Here is a 26,566-nt window from a genome sequence, read left to right as displayed (position 1 = left end):
TCTACATATTTCTACGGCTCTGATTGGAAACACTTTTGAAATCTGCTTTTCCTCTGACTGATGAGGCGTTCCTTATGCAGAGTGGGTGTGACTGTGGCGGATGTCTCACACCGGCTGGCCTCGCCGTGCTCCTGAGCAAGAGAGGTTCTTTTCTGAAAATTTATTTCCTGCATCTGTGAGTTTGTACATTTGGGTACAGTACCTGAGGAAGCCAGAAGAGGGCATCAGATCCCCTGGAGCTGAAGGTACAGATGCTGGAAGAGACGTGCTCATCCAAACCAGAGGGACATATTCTTTCCTTTATGCTCAGGGCTTCCACTTATGAAGGCTTTGATCCAAGTTCACGAACTCGTGCTGGTGTTTTGAGATTTGTGTGTGGTGAGGTGGAGTTGGGTGTCCACCCGGCCCATGGTGTGTCCACCCGGCCCATGGTGTGTTCTTGCCCTTACTGAAGGGATGATACACTCCCTACCCAGTCATCTTTGCTGTAAATCTAGTGTCGTTTTGAGTCTCTTCTGCTCTGTCGGCTGCTTACTCCCAGCGCTGCGCCGTCTCCACCCTCTGCTTCGTCAAGAATACTTTATTCTATCTGCGTCTCCAGTTAAGTTTTAGAACAGGCCTGTGGACTTCATACCTGCATGCATACAAATGACTGTGACTTCGATTGGGACACTGGAATCTGATGTGCACTGACAAAATGTTCACCTTTAGTCTGATTTGTGGACCTAGTTTAGTTTGTTTCTCCATTTATTTCTTGTTCTCCTAAGGTTTAGCTTTAAGGGTTTGATGTTTGATGCCATCATAAAGAGGAGATTTTAAGCCAGGTGTTGGGGGGAGGTTCACACTTTTAATCCCAGCACTCGGGAGGCAGGCGGATCTCTGTGAGTTCAAGGCCAGCCTGGTCTACATAGTTTCAGGCCAGCGGGGGCGACAGGGAGACCCTGCCCCCCCTCCAAAAAAGACCAAAGAGTCCAGTTTTATTTAGTCGATATATAGAAATAAAATTTGGGGTTCCAGGCCAGCTCGGGTTACACAGTGAGACCCTGTCTTTAAAAAATAAAAGAGATGGCTGAGCGGTTAAGAGCACTGACTGCTCTTACAGAGGACCCGGGTTCGATTCCCAGCACCCACATGGGTGTTCCAGGGGAATCCGAAGCCCTCTTCTGACCTCCACGGCATTGCACAACACGGGTGCACTCACATACGTGCATGCAATACGCTCATACACATAAAAAAAAAGTAATAAAGTGTTAAAAGTTTTATATATAATCTCTCAGATTTACAAAGTTACTTCTAGCTTTCTAAAACTAGTTTTCACTCCTAGATGTTAATCATGATCAAGTGCTTTCCCTGCATCAGCTGAGGTCCTGTGCAGGGCCATCTGGTGTCCTGCTGTGATAGTGATATAGCTCTGTGACAGATCAACACAACTCAGCAGCGTAAGCCACTAGCTGAGCTTGTCTATGCGTCAGGAATTGACAGAGGTCAGTGCGGCTGCACCGACACAGATGTCAGTATGAGGACGGGAGGCCAAAGGGGTTAAAGGCCTGCTGCTGTTTCTGACTGCAGGCTCCGCCTCTCTCCATGGCAGGCTGTGACTGGTCCCCAGTAGCCACCCCATGGCTCTGCCACCCGCGTGGTGCAAAGGTGGTCCCCCTCTCAGGAGCCCCTGCTGCTGACCATCCGGGAGTGCAAAGTGATGGGACTGTGCACCTTCCTTGGCCAGGTGAAGTAGGAGGGCAGAGTTCCAGGGGTCTCAGGGTCCCCAGTTGCCCAGCAGGAAGCTGGGCCCCCACTTCTCAGCCACAGGAGATGAATTCTGCCTCTGCCCCTGTGAGTTCAGCAGCTGGGCCCCAGCCAAGGCCTGGCCAGTTGGCGGCCCCTGGGCATTGGACCCTGGTCCCTGGCCTGGGGAAAGTGAGGAGCCAGGCTCTGGGAAGCTGTGGTGTGGTGCTATGCAGCATAGATGGTGCCTCTCTCGCTCTATGCGTGTTCTCAAAATGACGTCAGTGGGTGACCAGACTGAGCCAGCTTGGGTGCGGCCTGACTGCCTTAGGTCTGCTTATCACATCCTCGAGATTTCCACTACTTTCCCCTGCCTCCGTTCTGTTTCTGGATTTCTTTCGGTACAGTCTCCCCTGGCCACACCTCCTATCTGTGGTCACTTAACCTGACAACCTCAGGTAGTCACAGTTAAGACACTCCAGAGACTCCACAGAGTACAGGGGCTGGAGAGAGGGCGAGCTGGCAGCCACCTGTAACTCCAGCTCCAGGGGATCCGATACCCTCTTCTGTGAACACTGCACCCACATACAAACCCACACACAATTTTTTAAATAATCTTTAAATATTTTATTTTTATGTGTCTGAGTGTTTTGCCTACATGTCAGTGTGCCTGTGCAGTGCAATGCCTGTGGAGGTCAGAAGAGGGCATCAGATTCCCCTGGAACTGGAGTTAAAGTTGTTAGCCGCCATGTGGGTGTATCATACTAATGACTCCCCCTTATAAGGTGTCCAGTAGACAAAATCACAGACACAGAGTGGTGCTCGCCAGGGTCAGGGGGTGAGACAGATTTGTGGAGTCTTTTGGTGGGGACAGTTTCAGGATTATGTTTTGGTTATTTACATGTTTATGTGTGTGTGTGCTGTGTGGGCACATACCCTGGCGTTCGTGTGGAGGTCGGAGGACAAAGGAGTGGAGTTGGCTCTCCATTTCCACACATGGTCCCTTCGATCAAACACAGGTTGTCAAGCTTGATGGCAGGCAGTTTGTGTGCTGAGCCACCGTGCCATCGTGCCAGGTCTGTTTTGGTGTTTTGACACACAGTCTCAGGTCAACCAGGCTGGGCTTAAGCGGCTTTCCCTCCCCCTCCCAAGTGCCAAACCACATCAGTGGGCTTAGTTTCAGCTTTGCAAGGTGAAAATGGGCTGAATATGATTGTGCAACAAAGTAAGTGTACTTCATGCCCCTGAGCGACACACTTAGAATGGTTAGGACAGTCCTTTTGTGTTGTTTTCCTCTCCTTAGAAGTGAAATTTGGGTGTCTGTTCACCTGAGCTGTGTGGCTGGGCTCACAGATGATCTAGATTTGGCCCCTTTGGCTTATGATAGCAACCAGGCAGAAACTGGAGGGGGAGGGGCGGAATCCAGGGCCATCTGAGTCAAGCTGAACCTGCTGAGAAGGACCTCAGGCTGGATCCCATGCTCCTCTCCTTTTGCGTCTACCCACTTGCTTGGAGTCTGAGATTACTGGTGCCTTGGGGAGATCTTGCTAAACGTGGGTGCACTAGTCTGCTAGTCTGACTGGCAAGAACCCAAGACCCTAAGAGCCTCGAGGCTGAGCAGCGTTGCCCCGGGCAGCACTCAGTCCTGGCACCCCAGCACCTGGGCCACGCCTGGTCATCCCACTCCTCGGTAACCAATAAAGCAATCATCCATTCATCCATCGCAGGCCCGGCTGTGCTGCTCCAGACCGCCTCGGGCCAGTTCCTCACACCCTCCGTACACGAGGACCAGAGCACAGGCCTGGAGGAGATGCCTGCGGTAAGATGCCAATGCCCAGGTTAGACCAGGGAGACCTTCCGGGAGAGGCTGGCTACTGGAGAATCCGTTAAGCTTGAGATTCCCAGCTGCCAAAAGCTCTTTCCAGCCCAGCTTGGGGGGCGGGGGGAGGGGCGGACGGTGGCGGCCCCACTCCCTCCCACCTGCTGGGGGCCAGTGAGGATGGCTGGAAAGGCCCAGGCCGGGCTCTGGGGTCCCTGGCTCCCCCTCCACCTGCCCCTCCCCCTCCCTCGTGGCAGCTCATCCTCCTGGTGTTCTGGATGGCGGTGGAGCCTTCACTGGTTGAGGCGGGTCCCCGGGCCTGCGTCTTGTGGTTTTATAGTGGGGGTGCCTGCAGTCTTCACTCCAGGGTCCACGGTGTGGGGCGTTCCCACACACATGACCACAGCCGTGACCTCTGCCAAGCCTTCCCTGGCAGACTATGAGCCATAGAACAAAACCAAACCACCTCTCCTCGCCTCGGCCCCGGGGTTCCGTCCTCCTGCGGCCTAAGCAGGACCCGCACACCGGTCCTCAGCACTCAGATCCCAAGTTCAAGGTTATGGTCTGAAGTCCACCTGGGCTCTGAGGGCCATTTCACAAACCTCCCTCCATTAAGTTGCTTTTTGTCGGGCCTTTGCTCACGGCACAAAAGTCACACAGCCTCGTGGTCCATCTCAAGACCAGCCTGGGCAATTTAGTGAGACCCGGTGTTGAAATTAAGCTGTTTAAAGGGGTGAGGGGTACAGCTTAGTGGTAGAGCATTTGCCTAGCATGTGCAAAGCCTGGGTTCCATCCAAGAACTCGCCTTTTCTTCAGCCCCAGGAGACCACCAAAATCTTGCTTTCTGTGGATGTGACCTTTTCCAGGCTAATTTTTCAATGTATGTTTATGCTGTTTTGGGTTTTTCTGTTTCTGTCTTTTTGAGTCAGGGTCTCCCTGGTCAGGAATTTGCTATGTAGATAAAGCTGGCCTGAACTCACAGTGCTCTGCCTGGCTCTGCCTCCCGAGTGCTGGGATTAAAGGCGTGTGCCACCAGCCTGACCACACTCCTAATCTTTTAGCTACACACCCAAAAGTGGGATTGTTGGATTACATGGTGATTCTATGTTAAGTTAAAGGTAGGGACTTATTTAAGACAGGTCCATTATAGCCCAGGCTGGCCTCCAACTATGTATCTGAGGATGACCTGGATTCCTGATTCTAACCCCCTACCATCTATGTGCTGAGATTACAGGTGTGTGTTGCCATACTTGGCTTATTTAATGTTTTTTAAAATGTTTTTATGCGTATGAGTGTATTGCCTTCATGTATGAGTGCATCCATATCACACAATGCCAAGGTCAGAAGAAGGCATTGGATCCCCTGGAACTGGAATTAGGATGGTTGGTAGCCACTATGTGGGTGCTGGGAATTGAACCCAGGTCCTCTGCAAGAGCAGTCAGTGCACTTAAGTGCTAAGCCATCTCTCCAGCCCCTTATTTAAATTTTTTTGAGGGTCTTTTTGAGACAGACAGGGTCTCCCTGTAGCTCTAGCTGGCCTCACACTCCTTTGTAGACCAGGCTGGCCTCTATCTCACAGAGATCCGCCTGCCTCGGCCTCCTAAGTGATGCGATTAAATGCATGTGCCACCACACCCAGCAACTTTTTAAAGATTTATTTTTAATTATGTGTTTGTGTGTGAGTCTGTACATGAGTACAGGGGCCCTCAGAGGCCAGAAAAGGGTCAATCCCCTGGAGCTGGAGTCACAGGTTGTTGTGACCACATGATGTAGGTGCTGGGAACCAAACCTAGGTCCTTTGCAAAAGCAGTAGCCACTGAACGTCTCTTCAGACTCACTTACATTTTCTTTTCTTTCTTTTTTGCTCTTTTGTTTTTGTTCTTTGTTTTGGTATATGAGTATTTTGTCGGTAGGTATGTAAGTGTTAGCACGTATGTGCAAGGCCCCCAGAGGCTAGAAGAGGGCATGAGATCCCCTAGAACAGGAGTTTTGAACCTTGTGGGTACTGGGTCCAGTGCTCTTAACCTCTGAACCCCCTTTCAGCTCCATGTCCTGATGCATACCTGATTTCTGCTGGGGGTGAGCCAAGCCCTCCTGTGTAGACACTCTACCCCAGTCCTCCTGTGTAGACAGACACTCTACCCCAGTCCTCCTGTGTAGACACTCTACCCCAGGCCTCCTGTGTAGGCAGACAGACTACCCCAGGCCTCTTGTGTGGACACTCTACCCCAATCCTCCTGTGTAGACACTCTACCCCAGTCCTCCTGTGTGGACAGACACTCTACCCCAGGCCCTCCTGTGTGGACAGACACTCTACCCCAGGCCTCCTGTGTGGAAAGACACTCTACCCCAGTCCTCCTGTGTAGACACTCTACCCCAGTCCTCCTGTGTGGACACTCTACCCCAGTCCTCCTGTGTGGACAGACACTCTACCCCAGTCCTCCTGTGTAGACACTCTACCCCAGGCCCTCCTGTGTAGGCAGACACTCTACCCCAGTCCTCCTGTGTAGGCAGACACTCTACCCCAGGCTCTCCTGTGTAGACACTCTACCCCAGGCCCTCCTGTGTAGACACTCTACCCCAGGCCCTCCTGTGTAGGGAGACACTCTACCCCAGGCCTCCTGTGTGGACACTCTACCCCAGGCTCTCCTCTGTAGACACTCTACCCCAGGCCCTCCTGTGTAGACACTCTACCCCAGGCCTCCTGTGTAGACACTCTACCCCAGGCCTCCTGTGTGGACACCACCCACAAGTCCAGCCCAGTACCTGCTTTGGTCGGTCTCCATCCCCCGAAGCCTGGCTGTCTTGGGCATCTTTGTGTCCACTGGGCAATTGTAAATGCTTTAGTGAAAATACTAATTTTTTTCCCACTTTTAAATTCATTGTTTCCTGCCAAGCTGTTGGGGTCCATTGTGTACTATGGACCCTAGCCATAAGCACATGGCTTGGGAGTATATATTGCCATTTTCACTGCAGGTTATGTGTTTGGGAGATGGTCTCATGTACCATAACAGGCCTCAAACTCACTATGTAGCTGAAGACGACCTTGAACTAATCCCCCTGCCCCCACCTCCAGAACACTGGGATTATACCACCATGCTGGTTTCAGGCAGTGCTACACAAGTAGTCTACCAGTTGAGGTACATCCCCAGCCATGATTGTTTTAAAGTACAGAAATTTTACATTTCCATGTAATCCAGTTCATTTTGATGTGTGTGCCATACGTTCACAGTGCATGCAACTCGGGGGGGGGGGTGTACCCATGTGGAGGCCAGAGGGCGCCTAGCATCCCGCTCTATCACACTCCACCTTACTCCCTTGAGCAGGGTCTCACCCTAGGCTTGGAGGGGGACTGGTGGCCAGCAAGCCCCAGCACCCTCCTGTCACTGCATTCACAAGGGTTCTGGGGATTTGAACTCAGGTCCTCATACCTGCACAGCCAGCAGTCCTAACGCTCCAAGCCATCTCTCCAGCCTATTTGGAATGTTTTTAGTGCCATAGCTAAGAAACTGTCAAATTAGTGTCAAGTTCTTTTCTTTTTTTTTGAGACAGGGTTTCCCTGTAGCCCCAACTGGTCTGGAACTTGCATATTCAAAGATTCTAATAGTCTCAGAGTCTAGCTAGGGTCTTGGGAAAACTTGAGCTGAATTCAGCAGATGCTTGAAATACCTGTCTACATTAAATTATGTAGCTTATTTACTAGAAAACCACAAATATAAAGTTTTGTAGATTTTTTAAAATTTTTTATGTGTATGAGTGTATTGCCTGCACATATGTGAGTGCACCCATGTTGTGCAATGCCTCAGAGGTCAGAAGAGGGCTTCGGATTCCCCTGGAACTGGAGTTAAGGACAGTTTGTAGCTGCCATATGGGTGTTGGGAATCAAACCCGGTCGTCTGCAAGAGCAGCTCTTAACCGCTGAGCCACCTCTCCAGCCCCAAGTTTTGTAGATTTTAATACTAACTTTTGCAGTGAGAAAAATAATATCAAGTGATTTCAAAAGGGTCAATGACCTGTAAGCACTCAAAATGTCTCAATGGAGGAGCAAAAGTAGCAATGTAAGGATGACGGTCTAGCACTAGGCTTCTAATAAGCATCTCAGAAGAGGTGCCCAGGTGTCAACAAATACAACACGGCTGGAATAGCCAAGATGTTTCCAGCACTTTGTGTTTTAAATTTCTTAAATATGTGTCTCTTTCTTGGTATATAGAAAAGCTACTCATTTTCCTGTTAGTCATATCCTGCAACATTACCAGTGTTTTCTCTTGGGGTCCTCAGGGTCCAATTTGAAGATCCTGTCATTTGCAAGTATAGGTACCTTGACTTCCTTCTGCTTTAGTTAAGATGTCTAAGACTAGACTGAACTGGAGTGGGCACATTGCCTCGTTCCTGGTTTTAGAGGAAATGTGTTTTCTGCCCTTGGTGTGTTGGCTATACTGTGTGAGGGTACTGAGCCGTAGGCTACCTCTAGAATCAAGGCTGTTATGAACAGGTGTTGAACTTTGTCAAAGACCCTTACTGCATGGAGATGATCACGTGATTTCTGCCCATCAGGTGCTGAATTACTTATTTACATATGTTGAACCAAATTTGTATCCTTGGAATGAGACCAACTTGGTCACTGTAGGATCTTCTTACGTGTTACTGTATTTGAATTTTTTTGTCTGTTCATGAACGAGTTGTTTTTTGTGGCACCCTTATCCCACGTTAGCACCAGGGCAATGCTGTCTGTAGCTGCTAATGTTCCTTCCTGTTCTGTTTTTATGGAGCACTTTAAGGAGCATTTTTGTTAGCTCTTCCTTAACGGTTTGGTAGAATCAAGCTGTAAAAACACCCAATTTGGGGGCTTTTCTTTGTTAGGAAGGTTTTATTGGGGGGGGTCTTTTTGGACACAGGGTCTCCCTGTTGCCCCAGCTCATCTGAAACCCACTATGTAGACCAGGCTGGCCTCAAACTCACAGAAATCCACCTGCCTCTCCCTCCCGAATGCTGGGACTAAAGGCATGTGTCACCATACCCAGCCATTTTTTTAATTAAAAAAAAAATACTTTTTTATGTGTATGAGTATTGCCTGCACGTAAGTAAGTACACCTGCACCTGTGTTGTGCAGTGCTCATGGAGGTCAGAAGAGGGTGTCGGATCCCCTGGAACTGGAGTTATGGATGGTTGTTAGCTGCTATGTGGGTGCTGGGAACTGAACTCAGGTCCTCTGTAAGCAGCCAGTGCTCTTAACTGCTGAGCCATCTCTCCAGCCCACTTTTTAAAAATTTTAATTTTGTTGTATGTGGTATGGGAGAGGGTGCTATAACATGGTACGTGCGGCGATCAGAGAGCAACTCTGTGGTGTCCTCTCTCACCTTTATGTGGAATCCAGAAATTGAACTCAGGTCATCAGGTTTGTTTACAGGGCTGAACCATCTCACCAGTCCCAGGAAGACTATTAGGTTGTTAACAGATCTGCTTAAATATACCCCTTAATCCTGGTAGGTTATTCACTTCCAGATTTTTTTTTTTAAGGGCTAAAAAATGTTTTTAAAATTATTTCTAATGCTTGTCCTGGTCTCACTGGAACCTGCTCTAACACCATTGTCATCTTTTATTGACGAGTCCTCTTTGTTCTGTTTAATTCGGCAAGGCGTTTGTTCTTTTTTTCTTCAAAGCACTAATTCTCTGACTGTATGCGTTGATCTTGGTCTCCATTTCATGTCTTTCCACCTTGGTCTTCTTCATTCCTTGCAGTCGAATACAATGTTGATGTTTCTCTAAAAACCTGAGGTGCATCATTAAGTCCTCTGAGACCATTTTTTGTATATGGATGTTTGTGGGTGGGTGCATGGCACATGCATGTAGAAGCCAGGTGACCACCTCGAGTGGTGCTCACCTTCTTTTGGAAAGTGCTCCCCTCACTGGCCTGGAACTTGCCCATTAGACTAGGCTGAGTCGCCTGTGAGCACCACGATTCTGTGGTCCCGGCCCCCTGCCCCCTGCCCGCCACTGCACCTTGTGCTCTAGGGAGCAAACTTGGATCCTCATGCACTTTACAAAGCAACTCAAAGGTACGGCCCACACTGGCTTCAAACTTAGGGTTCACCTGCCTGACCTCCTCAGTGTTTGAGTCATCTCACTGACCCCGACTTTTTTTTTTTTTTTTTTTTTTTTTGGCTTTGAATCTAGTCAGCTAGATTCAAATGACCACTGAGTTGTGGTCATTTGAATTTGAGAGGTCTGCTACTCCCTGTAAGGTTCTGATTTGTTGTTTGGCTGGACTGTTGCTTTCTCCCTCACTGACATTAGGAGTTTGCTGGTTTGTGTGCTTGACTTTACGGGACCCTCCCCAGCTCCACAGTCACCTTCAGTTGACAAGGTGTGTTCCCAGGCTCTGAAGGTGGTGGCATGTGCCTGTAACACGTCCGGCTTGTTGGAGCCTCCCGCGAACTACACTCAGCTTCTCAGCACCCAGCCCTCCCACAGCTGTTTCCCAGGGGCTGTAGTGGGTTTAATTCAGGCTCCTGATTTGTGAGTATTCCTGTGGCCAGTTCACACGGCACACCTCTCAAAACACTGTCCACCAGTCTGCTCAGCCTGGGTGCTCGCTCTACCGCTGACCTGGACCACTGGAACAGTGTCCCTGCTTCCTCTGCTTGTCCTCCTCATCTCCACCTTTTCCTGGGGCTTCTTTGTGGGTTTCTGAGCCTCTTCCTCTCTCTACAAGTCTTTTTTTTTTTTTTTTTTTTTTTTTTTTTTTTTAGAGACAGGCTCTCCCTGTAGCCCTATCTGACCTGGATTCGCTATGGAGACCAGGCTGGCCTCAAACTCACAGACATCCGCCCGTCTCTGCCTCCCAAGTGCTGGGACTAAAGGCGTGCACCACCATGCCTGGCTTAACTTTAAAGAGGCTGTCGGATCTCCTGGGACTGGAGTTATGGACAGTTGTTAGCTGCCATGTGGGTGCTGGGATTCGAACCCTGGTCTTCTGCAAGAACAGTCAGTGTTCTTAACCGCTGAGCCATCTCTCCAGCCCTAAATCCTCTTTTAAAGCAGAAAAGTGATGAACTGTTTTTGCATGACAGTTATCATGGAAAAGGTCACGAGTTCTAGTGAACTCTTGAAAAGGAAAAAAACCAAACCAGGATTAAAAGAAAACATTTATTGAATCAAAATCAATACTTTCTTTTTAATATCTACAAGCCAACACTGAACTCACTTTATTCAAGAATGAACACAATGTACAAAAAAAGTATGCTTATATTATAAAAATATGTCTGTCAATCTATCTTCTGGATGCTGGGCAGAAGTCATCTGAAACAGAACAAGGCAGAGCTGCTCTCCATAAAGAACTGCTCTCATGTAGTAACCAGAGTGAAACAAGGGCTCAAAGGACTCTCCAGGCCCTGAGAAGCTGCATCCAGCACCCAATGCACGCTGCTGCACCACCTCACAGCTGCACTAGGGGAAGCGCCCTGCAGCCAGCACCCGCTGCTACCAGCACCCTGTGGTGGAAGCTACACTCTCCCTTGCTCAGCAGTTGTTAGCATCCTACTTCAACACAGTATTAACAATATAGTGAATTCTGAGTACAAAAATCCTATTAGCTCCAATGTGAAAATGAGATGTGTTACGACGGAGGGAGAACCGAGGTTTACAGTCCCACTTTGGAAGGTAGGGATCTGCCTCTTGGCACATTGCCAACATCCACAAGCCTCATAAAAACCTATGGGCCAGGCCAATCTTTGTAACTGTCTTGAGTGTACTGGGACCTACTGTGGCCAGTGTGTTATTCGGTTCGGCACCAAACAAGACAGGCTCCAACCGCCAGTGTGTTATTCGGTTCGGCACCAAACAAGACAGGCTCCAACCTTGGCTGGCCTTGGAGCAGCCAAAAGAGCAATGAGGAGAGGGTATGACGGCCTCCTGTATTGTTCCAATCTTAAAAGTCAAGTCCAGCAATGCTGATAATGCCAAGAAAATGGAATTTATCACAAGTGCTCACAGTGGTGCTCCCCTGGGAAATGGGCCCTGGCCAAGCAGGGGCAGGGTGACAAGTGCCAGAATGCAGTGTCCACACGGTGACCTAAAGACAAAAGGATGAAATGCTTTTCCTTGACTCTTTGGGAACTCACACCTATGAATGTTAAGAATGGCGAAATCAAAAGATCAAGCTACCCAGGGTCCTTCTGCTGGTAAACTGAGAAATGGAGGCAAAATGCTTCATGTTTGGCCTGCGCCAGCTTAGCGTCTCTGCAGTTGTTTCTCGTGACGGCAAGAGATGGCTGTACGTGGCTTCTCCAGGCAATGGCATCAGTGCCTACAGCTCACTAATTTTAATCAAGTCCCATTCGCTAGATGAATGCTAATCAATGAAAGGCTCGATAGGCACGAAGCATCAGTAACAGCAGCATCTGGCTCACTGCACACTCCCCCGCAGAACACAGCGGTTCATGAACCAAGAACAAATGGAACCTGAGCAAAGGCCTCTCACCAACCAGCAGAAAGCTACTATGTGGCGGACTGCCAGGTCACAGGTTGCTCTCAGCAACTGCCACAGCCTCCGTGATATTTGAACGCTGGAGGCCAACTGCAAGTGGCAACTAGGAACAGAGGCCAGAGTCCAGCACCCTGCTGCCAGTGGGAAACTGGATACCAGAAGGAGGATGAGATGGGCTGACGGGATGAAGCGCTGAGAAACCAAACAGGGCTCACCACAACACTCAGACACACAGCCCTACCTGCTCACAATCACAGGTCCTTACTCTCAAAATAAATACACTGAACATTTACAATCAAGCAAACGCCTTATGGACTAAGCTGTTCTGTTACCGCAATCTAGTCAAACAGAACAAAAAGCAGAACTTCTAAAATACGCTACAGTTATCTTTCTGTGAAACTGAGGTGACTTGGTGCCACAGCAAAACTTTCCCTAACAGCAGCAGTACCTCGGCCCACAGCAGCTCACAAGTCCATTGCGGGCCTTCCACGGGCTCCCAGGAAGCAACAGCATGGAGCGTACAGAGACGCCTCTGCTCAAGTTTCCAACAGATGAAATGATCATTGTGCTTGTTGGTCTCCCACCTTCCAGACATACACAAACAGCGACGGAAATTACAGGTCTCATCGGCACATCATAAGGCAAAGGGCTGGAGGATGAAGAAAAGGCTTAAAATGGAAAAAAATGCAAAATGGTGCTAGCATTCACAAAAAGATCATGCTAAGGTCAGATCCACATCGATTAAACATTGAAAACTCAGCTACAATCCCGAGAACTCTGTCCAAGAGTCCGAAGGCATGCATGCTGGCTGAAGCAGATGGCAGGGGGCCTGACGCTACCGTCCCCGGAGCAGGAGCGTCTCACTGGAGTCACAGGGTGAACAGGTTGCCGCCATACTTCTTTTTCGTAAATTTAAAAGAAATGCAATCACAAGACAAAAAAATTATAGAACAGTAGACAGAGAAAATACAGAAATTCACATTGACCTACAAAACCAAAAGAAAAATTCAAATTATTTTTACACTTTCAGGGTTCATCGTTCTTCAAAGCATCTTTAATTTTCATTAGAAAAGCTTATAATAAATTACTGAAATTACTCCTCTACTTGTGAGGCCCACAGCATCAACACTCAATTTCACTCCTGTCAGAAGGACAAAAGCAGCCACACGCCATCATCAGCGTCTCAGGCTAATGCCGCCTCCAGGGCCCAGTGCTTTAAGGTTCATCTAGAGTGGAGTGCCCCAGGACTGTCACTTCAGATTCACAAAGGCAATCAGAAAATGCCGTGTACTTTCCCAGCCCAAGGCCTCCCTAGCCCCGCTAACCTACAAGTGCTGCCCGGTGGAGGTACTCACGTTGAGGGAACCAGAGCTATCCTGCCTTCGTGTCCACAAGCTGCATCTGCACGTTGGCAGACACCCCGCCTCCATAGCCTCCCTTGGACTGCATCTGGTTCTGAATGGAGCTAACCTACACAAGACAAAGAAGAGACACCAGCATTTAGCTCAGAAACTTTTCAGACAGGCACTTCCATAGAAAAAAACGTTTTTTAATAGACTTAAATTTTTCCTGGTTATAAAAGCAAATGGTAAGACCAGTAATTATTTTTTGAGGTAGGGTCTCATGTGGCCCAGGCTGGCCTTGAACTCACTGTATAGCTGAAGATGACCTTAAGTTTGAGTGTCCTGCCTCCCTCCAGAGTGCTGAGATGACAGTAGATCCCATGGTTCCTCTTGGTTGATACCAGGCTGGGGACTGAGCGCAAGGCTTTGTGCAGCTATGCAAGCATTTTTGCAGCGACATCCTCCCCTACTTCCCAGTTACTTAGTTTTGTAATGTCATCAAATACATTTCAAAACCACTGAGAAATATATATAACAACTCAACTTTGCTGTTCAACCTCAAGTACTTTGAAGACATCATCTGTCCAATCACTCAGAAGACACTCCAAAGCAAGAAAATAAGCACAAAAGAAATCAGGACAGCCTCAGGTAAATTGTAATCGATGGGGGTAAAACAGTCTTGTTTTGGAGAAGGTTGGCCTTGAACTTGTGACAGTCCTGCCTCAGCCTTCCAAGTATACCACCAAGTCCTGCAATGCACACCTTAACACAGGCTGACAAAGTGATCCCTACAACTCCGAAGACACCGTGGGACACGCTTACTTATGAATCCTGCCACTGCGAACTCCTGTCTCACTACCAAACATCGCATTGTGAGGACGATACCAGAGTCTGACAACTCCAAGATACACAAATGCTGGGCTCCTTTCTTACTGTGTTAAAACAAATGCACATAGAGTCCTTTGTAAGCTGTGAAGTGCCCTCAGCATATCACTCTTAATCCCAGTTCCAGGAAGCTGGGAGGTGATGCCCCAGTGCTGAGTCAGAGCTGCAGTCTGGTGGGGTCACTTCTGGAGCTGAGACAGACAGCATGAGCCTTGCACTGGTGATCCTAAGTCAGTATCTGTTTGCTAACTTATTTTTGGAATAGCAAACTTGAATGTGGTTGGCAAAAAAAAAACAAAAAAAAAAAACAACACACACATAGGAATATTCAGATACAGAAGGTTTAAGTGAGAAAGTCTTCTAGGACCCATTTTCACTAATCTGAGAAACTGACTTCCATGGAGCACCTCGCCCCAGTGACATCACAAACAGTGCCACTGTGGGATTTGTGTTCCTAAATACCTACCTCAGATAAGGATCTAGCAAAGACATTTATGGTCCAAGTTGTGTGTTTTTTTTCTTTTGTAAGTAAACATGCATGGTAAATACAGTCTGAAGCAGCTAGTGCTGACACACGACATGAATTCAAATTCACTCCCTTCTGCAGAACCAGCGTCAGGCCTGTGTGATAACAGGCTAACAGACATGCTGGTTTCCTTATGCAGTCTAGGCCTGTTTAAGAACAAGATTTGGTTTTTTTTGAGACAGGGTCTCCTTGTAGTCCCAGCTGTCCTTGAGCTCACAGAGATCCACCTGCCTCTGCATCCCAAGTGCCACCACGCCCACTAAGATTTGTTTTTATGCCGTGCACTTACATTTCCTCCAAAACAATTCTGCAGTGTCAAACTAAAAGGATCCGGACATGCTAACAAGTGCCCTTTCTGTGCTCAGCTCACCGCTGGGGCTGTGCTATACATTTTAAAACACAAGGGATACAGAGTCAACAGAGCTTTCCGGCAAGAAGCCTGCATCTCTCTCACGGGTGTGGGGTGCACCCCCATAACTCCAGCACTGAGACGACTGAGGCAGGAGGATCACATCTCATCAACCAAAAATAAGCCTTATCCACATTGAGCCTGGCCCTGGTGTGATGCTTAGCTCTCAGACTACTCTCCTGGGTACATAGCCATCTGTCTGTGGCTCTGTGGTGCTCTCGCCCTTCTTGCATTGGAAAACATGATCTCTTAGGTTTACCCAAGTAAGAACTGTCAGCAATAATTTCTAGAAGCTTCCTGACTGCTCTTCCTAATAGCAAGAACTCTGTGTTTTGTGGGGGAGGGTTGCTGTAGAGACAACAAACTCATCCATGAAATCACTACCCCTAAAAGGACATATTGATTCTAAAACACTGAAATCATTCAGTACCAAAGACGACTCTGGAAGCCTGCAGGCAGAAGTTGCCACAGCTGCCACCCCTTGATGCTGCCTGAGCGAGAGGTGCCCCAAGGGCAGAGGTTCTGTCCCAAAGCTCCACTTCAGCTATGGCAGCAGGAGTAGCAAGCACAGAATGACAGGGTCTCCCTGTAGCCCCAGCTGGCCTGCAGCTCGCTATGTAGACCAGCCTGGCCTTGAACGCACAGAGACCCACCTGCCTCTGCCTCCCAAGTGCTGGGACTAAAGGTGACCATCACCACGCCCAGCTCCAGCAGGAATTTTAAAAGCTCTAAATTGTGAAAATGATAGAAAAAGTTAAACACCGTTAGCTAATCTTAAGAGATAGCTAGGTAATAAAGAGCACAGCATTCAGAGGGCTCAAGGCCAGCTTGGTCCACAGTTAGAACGTGTCTCAAAAAGGGGGAAGGGAGCTATCTGAAGTGGTAAAGAACCCATTTCATCATGAAAAGGAAGTGAAAATTCAGCATATGATCAATGTGAACCACCCATTCTAACAGACTGTAGGAACTATGTTAAAAAAAACTGGCAGTCCCTCAGTCTTTCACTCCCTGGAGGTCTAGGAAGCGCCATGTGGTGTTAGCACCATGACCCCTTCCCCTCCAGAGCAGTCAAATGAAGACAGTCCTTTCCCTGGACTGAAAACAGGAAGCTGTGTCCAGGATGCTCATCCACCTATTTTATAAGAGCCTGTTTTCTGGTTAAGTCTTCTGTTAACAATGTCCAGTAAGTCTGAATACAATGAATCATAATTTTGCTTATACAACAGCATCAGTGCTCTGGCACTCTGGGGCCATCCGTTCACTGTCCGCCCTCAGGACTCTGAGGGGCACAAGGGGAGGAGCCTCCTTGGCTGCCATTTGTGCTTGGCTTGTTTCTCTTAGCTACTAAGCAAAGTCTGTTCTGACCTGTGTTAAAGTTGCTATGAAGAGCACAGGTCCTTATTTCTGGGTACTTCTTATCCCACCACCAACTCCTGAGACAAACATCTGCAGCCCTGCACTGAAGGAATGTGTGCAAATTCCAACCATCTGCTGAGAGCAACTTAGCATGCTTGTGACGTATTCCCTGCAGTCAACATCTTCAGGTAAGGACCACATTTTATAGAGTAGGTTCACTAAAAATGAATGCAGAGCTGGAGAGATGGACCAGTGGTTAAGAGGACTTCCGTCTCCTTCAAAGTTCAGTCCCCAGCAGCCCCATTAAATGCTCACAACTGCCTGTAACTCCAGCTCCATGGCACCCACGAACCCAACACAAAAAGCCTTTTAGAAACTTATGTGGGGGGTTGTTAATAAGAGACTACATATTAGAAGCTAGCCTCCAAGGCCCACTGGTGGGTGTATAGGAATCGAATCTGTAGGTACTACGCTGCTCCAAATTCAAATCCTTCCAAGTTTCTTTTTGAGACAGGGTCTCGCCGTAGCCCCAGCAGGCCTAGAATCACTATGTAGACCAGGCTGGCCTCGAATCAGAGCTCTGCCTGCCTCTGCCGGGATTATAAAGGTACACTACCACGCCCAGCCTTTAAAGTAATTAAGAAAAGGCAGCTATGAAAACTGCAGCACAAGAAATATTAATGTAATCTGGCCAGCTAGAGTCTCATTCATCTTCTGTTATGCATGATGTAATTTCTGCATAGTCCACAACTTCTCATGTACTTTCATCTGTGTCCTATGTAACATTTACCCATGTGAACACTGACCAGTAGCTGCAAGATTACATCATTATGGGAGTAGTGACAAGAAAAAGCTTCACAGGTTCAGGATAGGCACAATGCTTTTCCAAATACGCTCAGTCTGCCTAACTGGAGCAAGCACCATCTGCCATGATGCTATTAGCAAATATAAGACAATGAACAGTATAAACTAGGACTGTGTCCCAAGGCCTGGTGTGCACACTCCAGCATACTCACTGAATTCATCCCGCTGAACAGATCTCCAGAACCCACATGAGCTGTGTGCACAAAGTTGGTCGGCTCTCCAATCATGCTTCGGTCAATACGTCGTCGCCGTTTCTAAAATATGAGAAATGCTGTGTGGTGAAAACTGTCCTATGAAAACAAGAACTTACTCTGATGGATTACTTCTTTTTTGGATTCGAACTCTGTAGATAAATGACTTAATACAATCGTCTCTTATGAAATCCCCAAACACAAAACAGTATTAGTAAAGCAATTATTCTAGTTTTCACCATTCAAGAGTTTGCATAATAATCATTTAAGCATTTCTTTTTCCACATCAGATGGTAACAGGCCAATCTGTAACAAGATTTGAGCGTCACATCTTTGAAACAGTGAGACATCAAAATTCTAGAAGATGAACCATTTCATCATGTAAAGGCTTACCTTACAAGTTCAACCACCTGAATTTGATCCCTAGAACCATGTGGAAAGAACTCCCTAAAGTCATTTTCTAACTTCCACATGCATACTGTGACGTGTGTGCCTGAACTCACACATGACATTAATTTAAAAAATTTTAAAACACAGAAGAAAGGATTCTGAAAGTTTTTACTAAAGAAATGAAGGGGCTGGAGAGATGGCTCAGTGGTTAAGAGCACAGACTGCTCTTGCAAAGGACCTGAGCTTGATTCCCAGCACCCACATGGCAGCTAATACCCATCCGTAACTCCAGTTGCAGGGGATCCAATGCCCTCTTCTGACGTCCGTGGGCATAGCACAACATGGGCGCTCTTGCTTACGAGCAGGCAATATACTCATGCACAGAAAGTTTTTAAAAAGCTGGGGTGGTGGCACACACCTGTAAGTCCTGGCACTTGGGAGGCAGAAGCAGGTGGATCGCTGTGAGTTCAAGGCCAGCCTGATCTACATAGTGAGTTCCAGGCCAGCTGAGGCTACAGGGAGACCCTGTTTCAAAAAGACCAAAATAAATAAGTGAAAAATGAATAATGGGTTGGTGGTTAGGGTTAGGGTGGTGCATACCTTTAATCCCAGCACTTGGGAGGCAGAAGCAGGCTCATCTCTGAGTTTGAAGCCAGCCTGGTCTACATAGTGAGTTCCAGGCTAGCTGGGACTACAGCAGAGAGACCCTGTCTCAAAAAAGACAAAGTCCTCTTGCCTCCATCTCTCAAGCACTGAGATTACAGGTATTCGTCACAGGCTTCAGGAAATAATGTTTTATCTGATTGAAACATCATACAGCACAAATGTTGAACAGTATGTAATACCCCACTAATATTTTGTCAAAAATGACTTAAAAGTGAGACTCCCCCAAAAAGGAACAACCAAAACAAAAACAGATCAGGCACAGTAGTACACACCTTTAATCCCAGCAGAGGCAGGTGGACCTCCCTGAGTACAAAGCCAGTTTGGACTACATAGCAAATTCCAGGCCAGTCAGTTACACAGTGATTTCTAGTCTCAAAAGACAAAAACAAGGGAGGCAGAGGTTTTAAACATGACTTCCCAGCTCCTATCACTGACAAGCTATTTTGATGGTATTACTTAGATTTTATCCAATCATTTTGCATGCTGGAGTGAATCTGTCATTCTGCTATCCTGTGGGGAAGGGGATCTGGTCTTCGTCCATTCACTGCCCTGTGGTCTGTTCTGAATAGGACTGATACCCTGTCCACTCTCAGTGAAGCTGGGGCTTGCTCATTAATTTTTGGCAACATAATTTTGTTGAGACAGGATCTTGCCTGCAGCCCAGGCTAGCCTGGAACTCATCATCCTCCGACCTCATCCCCGCCTCCTGAATACTGGGATTACAGGTTATGTACCATCACTCCTAGATTGGGCAACCATTTCTGACAGTGTGGCTGGATCACCTCCCAGTGAGCAGCACAGCTGGTATCCATGGTAACACCAATACCCCACCCTACTGCCCCACCAGAACTGCTTTCTTATTGCTGCTGGTGTGTCACTAGTCATCTGAAATCTTCCCAGAGACAAAGCTGATCAACCTTGAGTTTCCTTGACTCCTCAGGCAGGACACACTAAGAGAGGACACTGTGGGGCTGCTCACTGTCCCCAACCAGCCCTGCTAACCCGTACATTCCTTTTCAGTAGTTCACTGCTCCAGAACCTGCAGCCTGCAAACTAAGGCAAGTGATGAACTTCTAGGAGCCGGGCACCTTGGGACAAGTCTTTCCATGCCCACATCTACTGACATGTTGGTATGATCCTAGTAACTCCTAAAATTTAACTCCTAAAATTTAACTGACAGTCCCATGTGGCAGCTACTCAGGGTCAGAAATCAGTATGCACCAGCTTTATAGTCCTCGGGTTTTTCTTAGTGTGAAATCAAAGCCCATAAGAAACAGTATTTCTTCTGAAATACTGTTCTCAGAGCTCAGTGCCAACTCTGCGCCCTCTGACTGATGGGCTTTCTCGTCAAGAATCCTGTGTGGCACATGACAGCCCCTCTCTGTATAACCACACAGGGTGATTCAGATTTGAATCCATGAGTTCAAGAATTCTTGCTGTTCCTAGAGCTTGTGTGTCGTGTTTGTGTGTGTGTATGAGAGACAGACACAGAGAGAGACAGAACGAGAACAAGCACTTCAAAGTTTCTGTTATCCCTTTTTTGACAGGGTCTCCCTGTAGCCCCAGCTGGCCCAGAACGTGCAGTGGAGACCAGGCTGGCCACTGACCACACCCAGTTTCCAACTCTTTCCAAAAGGCTGAAGTGTAAAGTCCATCTCAAAGGTCAGCCACCTCTTGTCACACTGACTCAGCTCTGCTGTGACCAGGTGAAAACGACCAGGACAGCAGGTGAACAAGTGCATGCAGGTGCACATGAGCCACGAAGGCTGGAGGCTGACGCTTTCCGCAGTTACTCTCAACTTTTAATTGAAAGAAAAAATCAGGGCTGGAGAGATGGCTCAGTCCTGACTGCTGAGCACTGACTGCTCTTGCAGAGGACCCAGTTTCAATTCCCAGCACCCACATGGCAGCCGTGAACCATCCTTAAACTCCAGTTCCAGGGGAATCCAAAGCCCTCTTCTGACTTCCACAGTACTGCACGACACGGATGCACTCACATACATGCAGACAATACACTCATACACATTAAAAAAAATTTATTTTTCATGCTGGAATTTATCTTTAAAAAATAAAAAGCTGGGCGTGGTGGCGCTCACCTGTAGTCTCAGCACTTGGGAGGCAGAGGCAGGCGGATCTCTGTGAATTCAAGGCCAGCCTGGTCTACATAGTGAGTTCCAGGGAGACCATGTCTCAAAAAGACCAAAAATAAAAAAATAAGACAAAAACAACCCCAAATGTACTGATAATTTCCGATGTGCACAGACTACACTTTGATCCTATTCATGCCCATCGCCCTCTCTCTCCCACTGACCTTCTTCCCAACAGGCCCTCCCACTTTCATGCCTTCGTGGCCCACTTAGGTTAGAGTGCTTGAGTAAGGATGGCTGGGGTGGTCTGCCTTATTTTTCTTTTAGAGTTTTACCTTTTTTCAATTATATGACAATTTTCTGTGTATATACTGAATTTTGGTCATTTTCACCCCCCATTATCCTCCCTTATCCCCAACCTTATGTGTACTGCCTGCATGTATGTAAGTGCACCTGTGTCATACAATCCCCACAGAGGCCAGAGAGGGTATCAAGATTCCCTGGAACTGGAGTTACAAACAGTTGTCAGCCACTATGTGGTTGCTAGGAATCGAACCCGGGTCCTCTGAGCCATGTTTCCAGACCCCCCCCAACCTTTTTTTGAGAGGAATTCTCACTCAACTTGGAGCGCACCGACTGGCTAGGCTGGCTGGCCAGCAAGTTGCGAAGACCTGCCTGTGTCCACCCCAGTCCCCACCCCCCAGAGCTGGGGTTACAGGCTTTTTACTCATTTGCTGGAGATCCACCTTAGATGCTCGTGCTTACCCAGCAAGCACTTCACTGAAAAGGCCAATCCCTAGTCCCCTGAGTTTTGTTTTCAACAGATGAAAGGCTCCTTGACCTACAAGTTGCAGTTGTTATTACTGGGGGAGGTGCCTGTCACAACAGAGGTATGGTGATCAGAGGACAACTCTGGCATCAGTTCACTCTTTTTATCTGTATGTGGGTTCTGAGGCTTGAACACAGGTCACCAGCCCCTTAGGATGGCTTGTCACTCTCTCTGTGGACCCTGCAGCCTCTATGATAAGAAACTCACTTATGCCTATGTCTCTAAATTTAATCTTCAAACCCTTATAAGGATTGGTGAGAAATTTAATCTGTGTCTTGGAGCCCCACTCCAAATAGCTTGAATTTAGATTAAAATGGTGAAAGTCAAGAGACTAGTCATTGGAGTTTCTTCCTTTCCAAGTAACACCGACTGAAGGCAGAGAGGTTCAGAAGGGCAGGGTCTCAAGTTGAAGGAAGGGTTCATCTGTAGGATTGTGCCTTCTCCTGGGGTCTCATGCCACCTCACTTGTAAGAGCAACTGCCTGCTGTGCACAGCAGGCACAGTGGCACACGGGAGTCAGGCCTTCTCCTTGACCCTGGCCCTGTGGACCTTCAGAGGTGCCATTTCTGCTTGGGAGGCTGTGGGTCCTGGCAGAGGCTGCACATGACCTACACCCACAGTGATGGTTTGAATGAACTCCATTTCTCATAGGCTCAGGTATCTGAACACCTGGTCCCACTTGATGTCTATCTGGGAAGGCTTAGGAGGTGTGGCCCTGCTGGAGAAGTATGTCACTGGGGGGTGGGTTTTGAGAGTTCACAGCCTCACCCCACTTCCTGTTTGCTCTCTGCTTCCTGAGTGTAGCTGGAGATGTAAGCTTCCTGTTCCAGCCACCTCCTGCCATGCTCCCCTGCCACCATGGCCTCTCCCTCTGGAACTACAACCAAAATAATGTCTTTCCTACGTCACTTTTGGCCATGGTTCTATCACAGTAACAAAAAATAATCCATCCTCACACCAAGTGACTTGCTTCACTACTGAACGACTGAAAGAAGATGCCGGAGGGGGGGGGGAAACAGTCCCCATGGTGAGCTTAAGCCGCCTACTGTGCAGCACATTCTGACTGCTGAGGATGTTGAAACTCATCCCACAGGTCCACTCCCACGGTAAAAAGCAAGGTCGGGAGCAACTCACTTTTTTCACAACCCTAGTTATGAAATCACCAATTCCTAAGTCTGATGGCAGTATTTTTCAATTTGGCTTTACTGAGCCGGGAGTCATACTGTGGTACTGGCTCCTTCATGCCACCCGATTGAACCTCATTTCAGAGAAATGAAAGTGGACGGCACATGGCTGTCCAGCAAAGCTCTACGATGAGTACGGTGGCCAGATCACAGGGTCCACACAATGCACAGAACTGCTGGGTGTGTAATGGTTTGAAGGTGAAACCCACAGGCTTGTGTGTTTGAATGCTTGGTCCCCCACTGGTGGCACTGTGAGGGAGGTGGAGGAAAATGTAGGAGGTGGGGTCTAGTGGAGGGAGTGATAACTATGAGGTGGGCCTTAAAGTTTATAGCTAGGTCCTGCTTCTGGCTCTCTACTTTCTGACCCCCGAGATGCAAGCCCCACCCACTGCCATGCCTTCTCTGCCATGATGGATCTATAAGCCAAAATAAACTTTTCCTCCCTGGAGTTGTTTGTCAGGTGTCTGGTCAGGGCAACAAGAAAAATCAGTCCACAGACCTTCTCCCAAGAACAATGAGAAGTAACTGAAAGGCTCTTAAAACAAGCAATGGCCTGATCAAATGGTTTTAAACGGACAGACGCCCTGACAGCTCCAAGTGAAGAGTAAGACGGGTGAGGCCAAAAGGAGGAGGTGCCGGCTTACAACAAAGATGAAGGGCTGCTGAGTTCAGTCAATGCAGCAGGACAGGAGTGGGCAGACAGGCACTCGGTGGATAAAGCATCTGGTTACTGGCTGGAGTTGGGAATAAAGACAGGTGGGTGTTTGAAAAAGAGACCCAGGTTGGAGGACTGTACGACCCTTTGAAGTAACACTGTAAGGGACAGGCATAGGAAGGTGACGACTTCAATGCAGTCACCCCAGTCAAGTAACAGAGACAAGATGGACATGTGGATGTAGGATTCAGAAAGCCCATTAACGAGATTTCTTAGAGCAAAAAAAGCATAAAGGACCAGACTGAGCAGAAGAGAATAAGCCAGGGGAGATTCAGCAAGAGAATCAGGTTGGTGTGGAGGAGGGAGCAGGGGACAACTGAGAGACACTGAGGCTCTGAGAGTTCCAGGTGGTTTGGGTGGGGTGGGGGGAGCTGAAGGACAGTAAGCTTCAGCAAGCCAGTGCTGGGCTAAGGAGCTCTGGAGGAACAGAAGACAAGTCAGAGGAGCCTGAACAGGGGGCGGGGCAGTAGCAGAAATGAGGACAGGGCAGACTGATGCTTCCAGTTAAAAAAGGAGGGACTTCAGCATCACTTGTCAGATCTAGTTAAAGGGATGAGAAACCTGAGAGTAAAAGGAGAAAAAGGTGGGAGCTGGAGAGACAGCTCAGCGGTGAAGAGCTCTGACTGCTCTTGCAGAGGACCTGGGTTCAATTCCCAGAACCCACATGGCAGCTACGAACCATCTTTATCTCCAGTTCCAGAGGAATCCAAAGCCCTCTTCTGACCTCCGTGACATGGGTACACTCACACACATGCAGGTGATCCACTCATACACATAAAATAAAAAAATTTTTTTAAATGCTTTAAAAAAAAAAATGGAGAGAAAGGGTTTTCAGTGCTATGAGCTCCAGAGACGGGAAGGAGGAAGCCAGACACAGGCTGAGGTATGAGCTCTTCAGAGAGCAGCACCCAGAGCAAAAACATGGGGAGTCTGCATATGGGTGTCCTAAAATACAAAGCTAGGTGTGCCTGGGCATACAGGAGGCCAAGGTAGGAGGACTGAAGTTCCAGGCCAGCCAGAGCTACACACCAGGACCCTCCCAACTCCCCCAAAGATCAAAGACTCCGCTTTCTCTCTGTCTCTCTCTTTCACACACACACACACACACACACACACACACACACAGTATTTTTCAGGCACAAAGTGGACATTTACAAACCGCACACTTGGGCTAAGCAGTACTGAAAATTCAAGACAGACACAGATGTAAACGGTCCGCACAGGGGAATTCCAGAGTCAGGCCTCTACAGGGAAAACAGGAAGCTGTGCAGGGTGTCTGCTCTGCTGTGTGCACCGTTGTTAGAAGCTGGTTGTGGCGTTTCCTGGAAACCCATCATTCTTACAGGGCACTTTACTGAGAATGCCAGCCATGTAAGCAATGCCTGTCATACTTAAAATACTTTTCTGCCTAAGGTCAAAGGCTTGAGGTACATAAACAGTTATGGTAGGGTAGAGACGATTGGGCAGTCTTGTCCCATGGAATTTCTGCATAATCACACCACGGTAAGATCATTATTAAGGGGGACAGACAGAGAAAGAGACTGAAATGGACATTTTCAAAGGACGTGCCACCATGTACCAACCACAAAAATGTATTTATGGGACAGTTTGGAAATCAATAGCTGGCTGGTGATAATAAGGAATCCGTTCAAATGTTTCAGTGTGTATAACAGCTATATGACAAAAGGAATAACTAATACCATACACACGGTAACAGAAATGAATCTCAAAATGGCTGAAAGAAAGCCCATTTTAAAAGTATCAAGCCAGGTGTGGTGGCGCAGGAGTTTAATCCCAGCACTCAGGTGGCAGAGGCAGATGGATCTCTGTGAGTTCAAGGCCAGTCTGGTCTACATAGCGAGTTCCAGGCCAGCTGGGGCTACAGGGACACCAAAAAAAAGTATTTATCGCCAGGCACCATGAAATTTAGGGAAATGCCCGCTGACATGTGGTCAAAAGAGATCAGCAGCTATGTGGGGGAGACAGAGATATGGGACTCTGCAGAGATGAATGTGCTCACCAGCTTGATTGGGGAGGTTCCACGGTCTCTGTCAAAGCTAATCATATACTTACAATGTGCACCACTCATTTTACATCAGTTGTTTTGTGAGGAGAAAAAAAGGCTGGGGGGGGCGGTCCTTGGGCTGGGAGAGAGAATATCTGTGTGTACCTAACATACACAAGTGCCCAGGGTTAAAAAAAAAAATCCTGCTGAGCACAGTGGTACATGCCTTTAATACCAGCACTCAAGAGGCAGAGGCATGTAGATCTCTGAGTGTGAAGCTAACCTGGTCTACATAGTCAGACCTTGACTTAAAAACCAAACATACCTTTAAGAGACATATATTGAAATTTTAAAAAATATTTTATTATTTTTATTTTATGTGCATGAGTGTTATGCCTGCATGTAGGTAAGTGCATCTGTGTCATGCAATGCCTACGGAGGACAGAAGAGACTGTTGGATCCCCTGGAACTGGAGTTACAGATAGTTGTTAGCTGCCATGTGGGTGCTGGGATTCAAACCTGGATCTTCTGCAAGAACAGTGTTCTTAACCGCTGCACTATCTCTCCAGCCCCCAAGACATACTGAAATATTTTTGAATACAATGTGGAGTATAGAATTTGCTGCTTTCAATGGGGAGGGAGGTGCAAGTGAAATAAAGACACCCTCTTCACTGACGCCTTCTGCAGGTGGTGCTACACACACCAGGGGCACTCTCCCACTTCTGTGCATTCCCTAATTTTCCTAACAGGAAGCTCAAAAAAGATTTGTTAATTCATGTGGTTTCCAGCCACTCTTGTAAGTTCATGTAAGACCTTATGTGTGTGCTGGCACAGGAGGAGAGGACAGGTACCATGGGCACTGAGCAGCATCTCATCTTACAACCATCTGAGCTTCCTATTTGTTCTCAGGAGTCACACTTCTAAAACAGACCCCTACCTACTTCCAGAAAATTATTAGAAGATATTATTTTGCTCACAGTGTTCTAAGTTAAGAAAATGCAACACAGCTATCACATGTTAGGTATCAGCTCAGTGTAATGCTACCATTCACATGCTGTTCCCACGTCACCTGCATCCTCAAGAATGA

General features: G+C 47.8%; 1 protein-coding gene across 4 annotated transcripts in view; it reads right to left on the bottom strand.

Moving 5' to 3' along the window:
- Positions 1-11,200: 11,200 nt before the first annotated feature.
- Positions 11,201-26,566, bottom strand: part of Cdc42se2 (CDC42 small effector 2) — a 98,108-nt gene continuing 82,742 nt past the window's right edge. For 2 of the 4 annotated variants that reach the window (XM_008851878.3, XM_008851879.3), the window contains 3 exons: positions 17,565-17,666; positions 13,385-13,499; positions 11,201-13,015 (listed from right to left, as the gene is read on the bottom strand). In XM_008851878.3, coding sequence (XP_008850100.1) covers positions 13,401-13,499; positions 17,565-17,666 — 201 coding nt within the window. In that variant the 3' untranslated portion in view covers positions 11,201-13,015; positions 13,385-13,400. The remainder of the gene's footprint in view (positions 13,016-13,384; positions 13,500-17,564; positions 17,667-26,566) is intronic. The other 2 variants (XM_029555417.1, XM_029555418.1) reach the window with 2 other exon arrangements.

Source organism: Nannospalax galili, unplaced genomic scaffold (assembly GCF_000622305.1).
Source record: "Nannospalax galili isolate Female #2095 unplaced genomic scaffold, S.galili_v1.0 scaffold706, whole genome shotgun sequence".
Lineage (NCBI taxonomy): Eukaryota > Metazoa > Chordata > Mammalia > Rodentia > Spalacidae > Nannospalax > Nannospalax galili.
The sequence above is the reverse complement of the archived record's forward strand: the minus strand, read 5'-3'. Positions and strand labels throughout refer to the sequence as shown.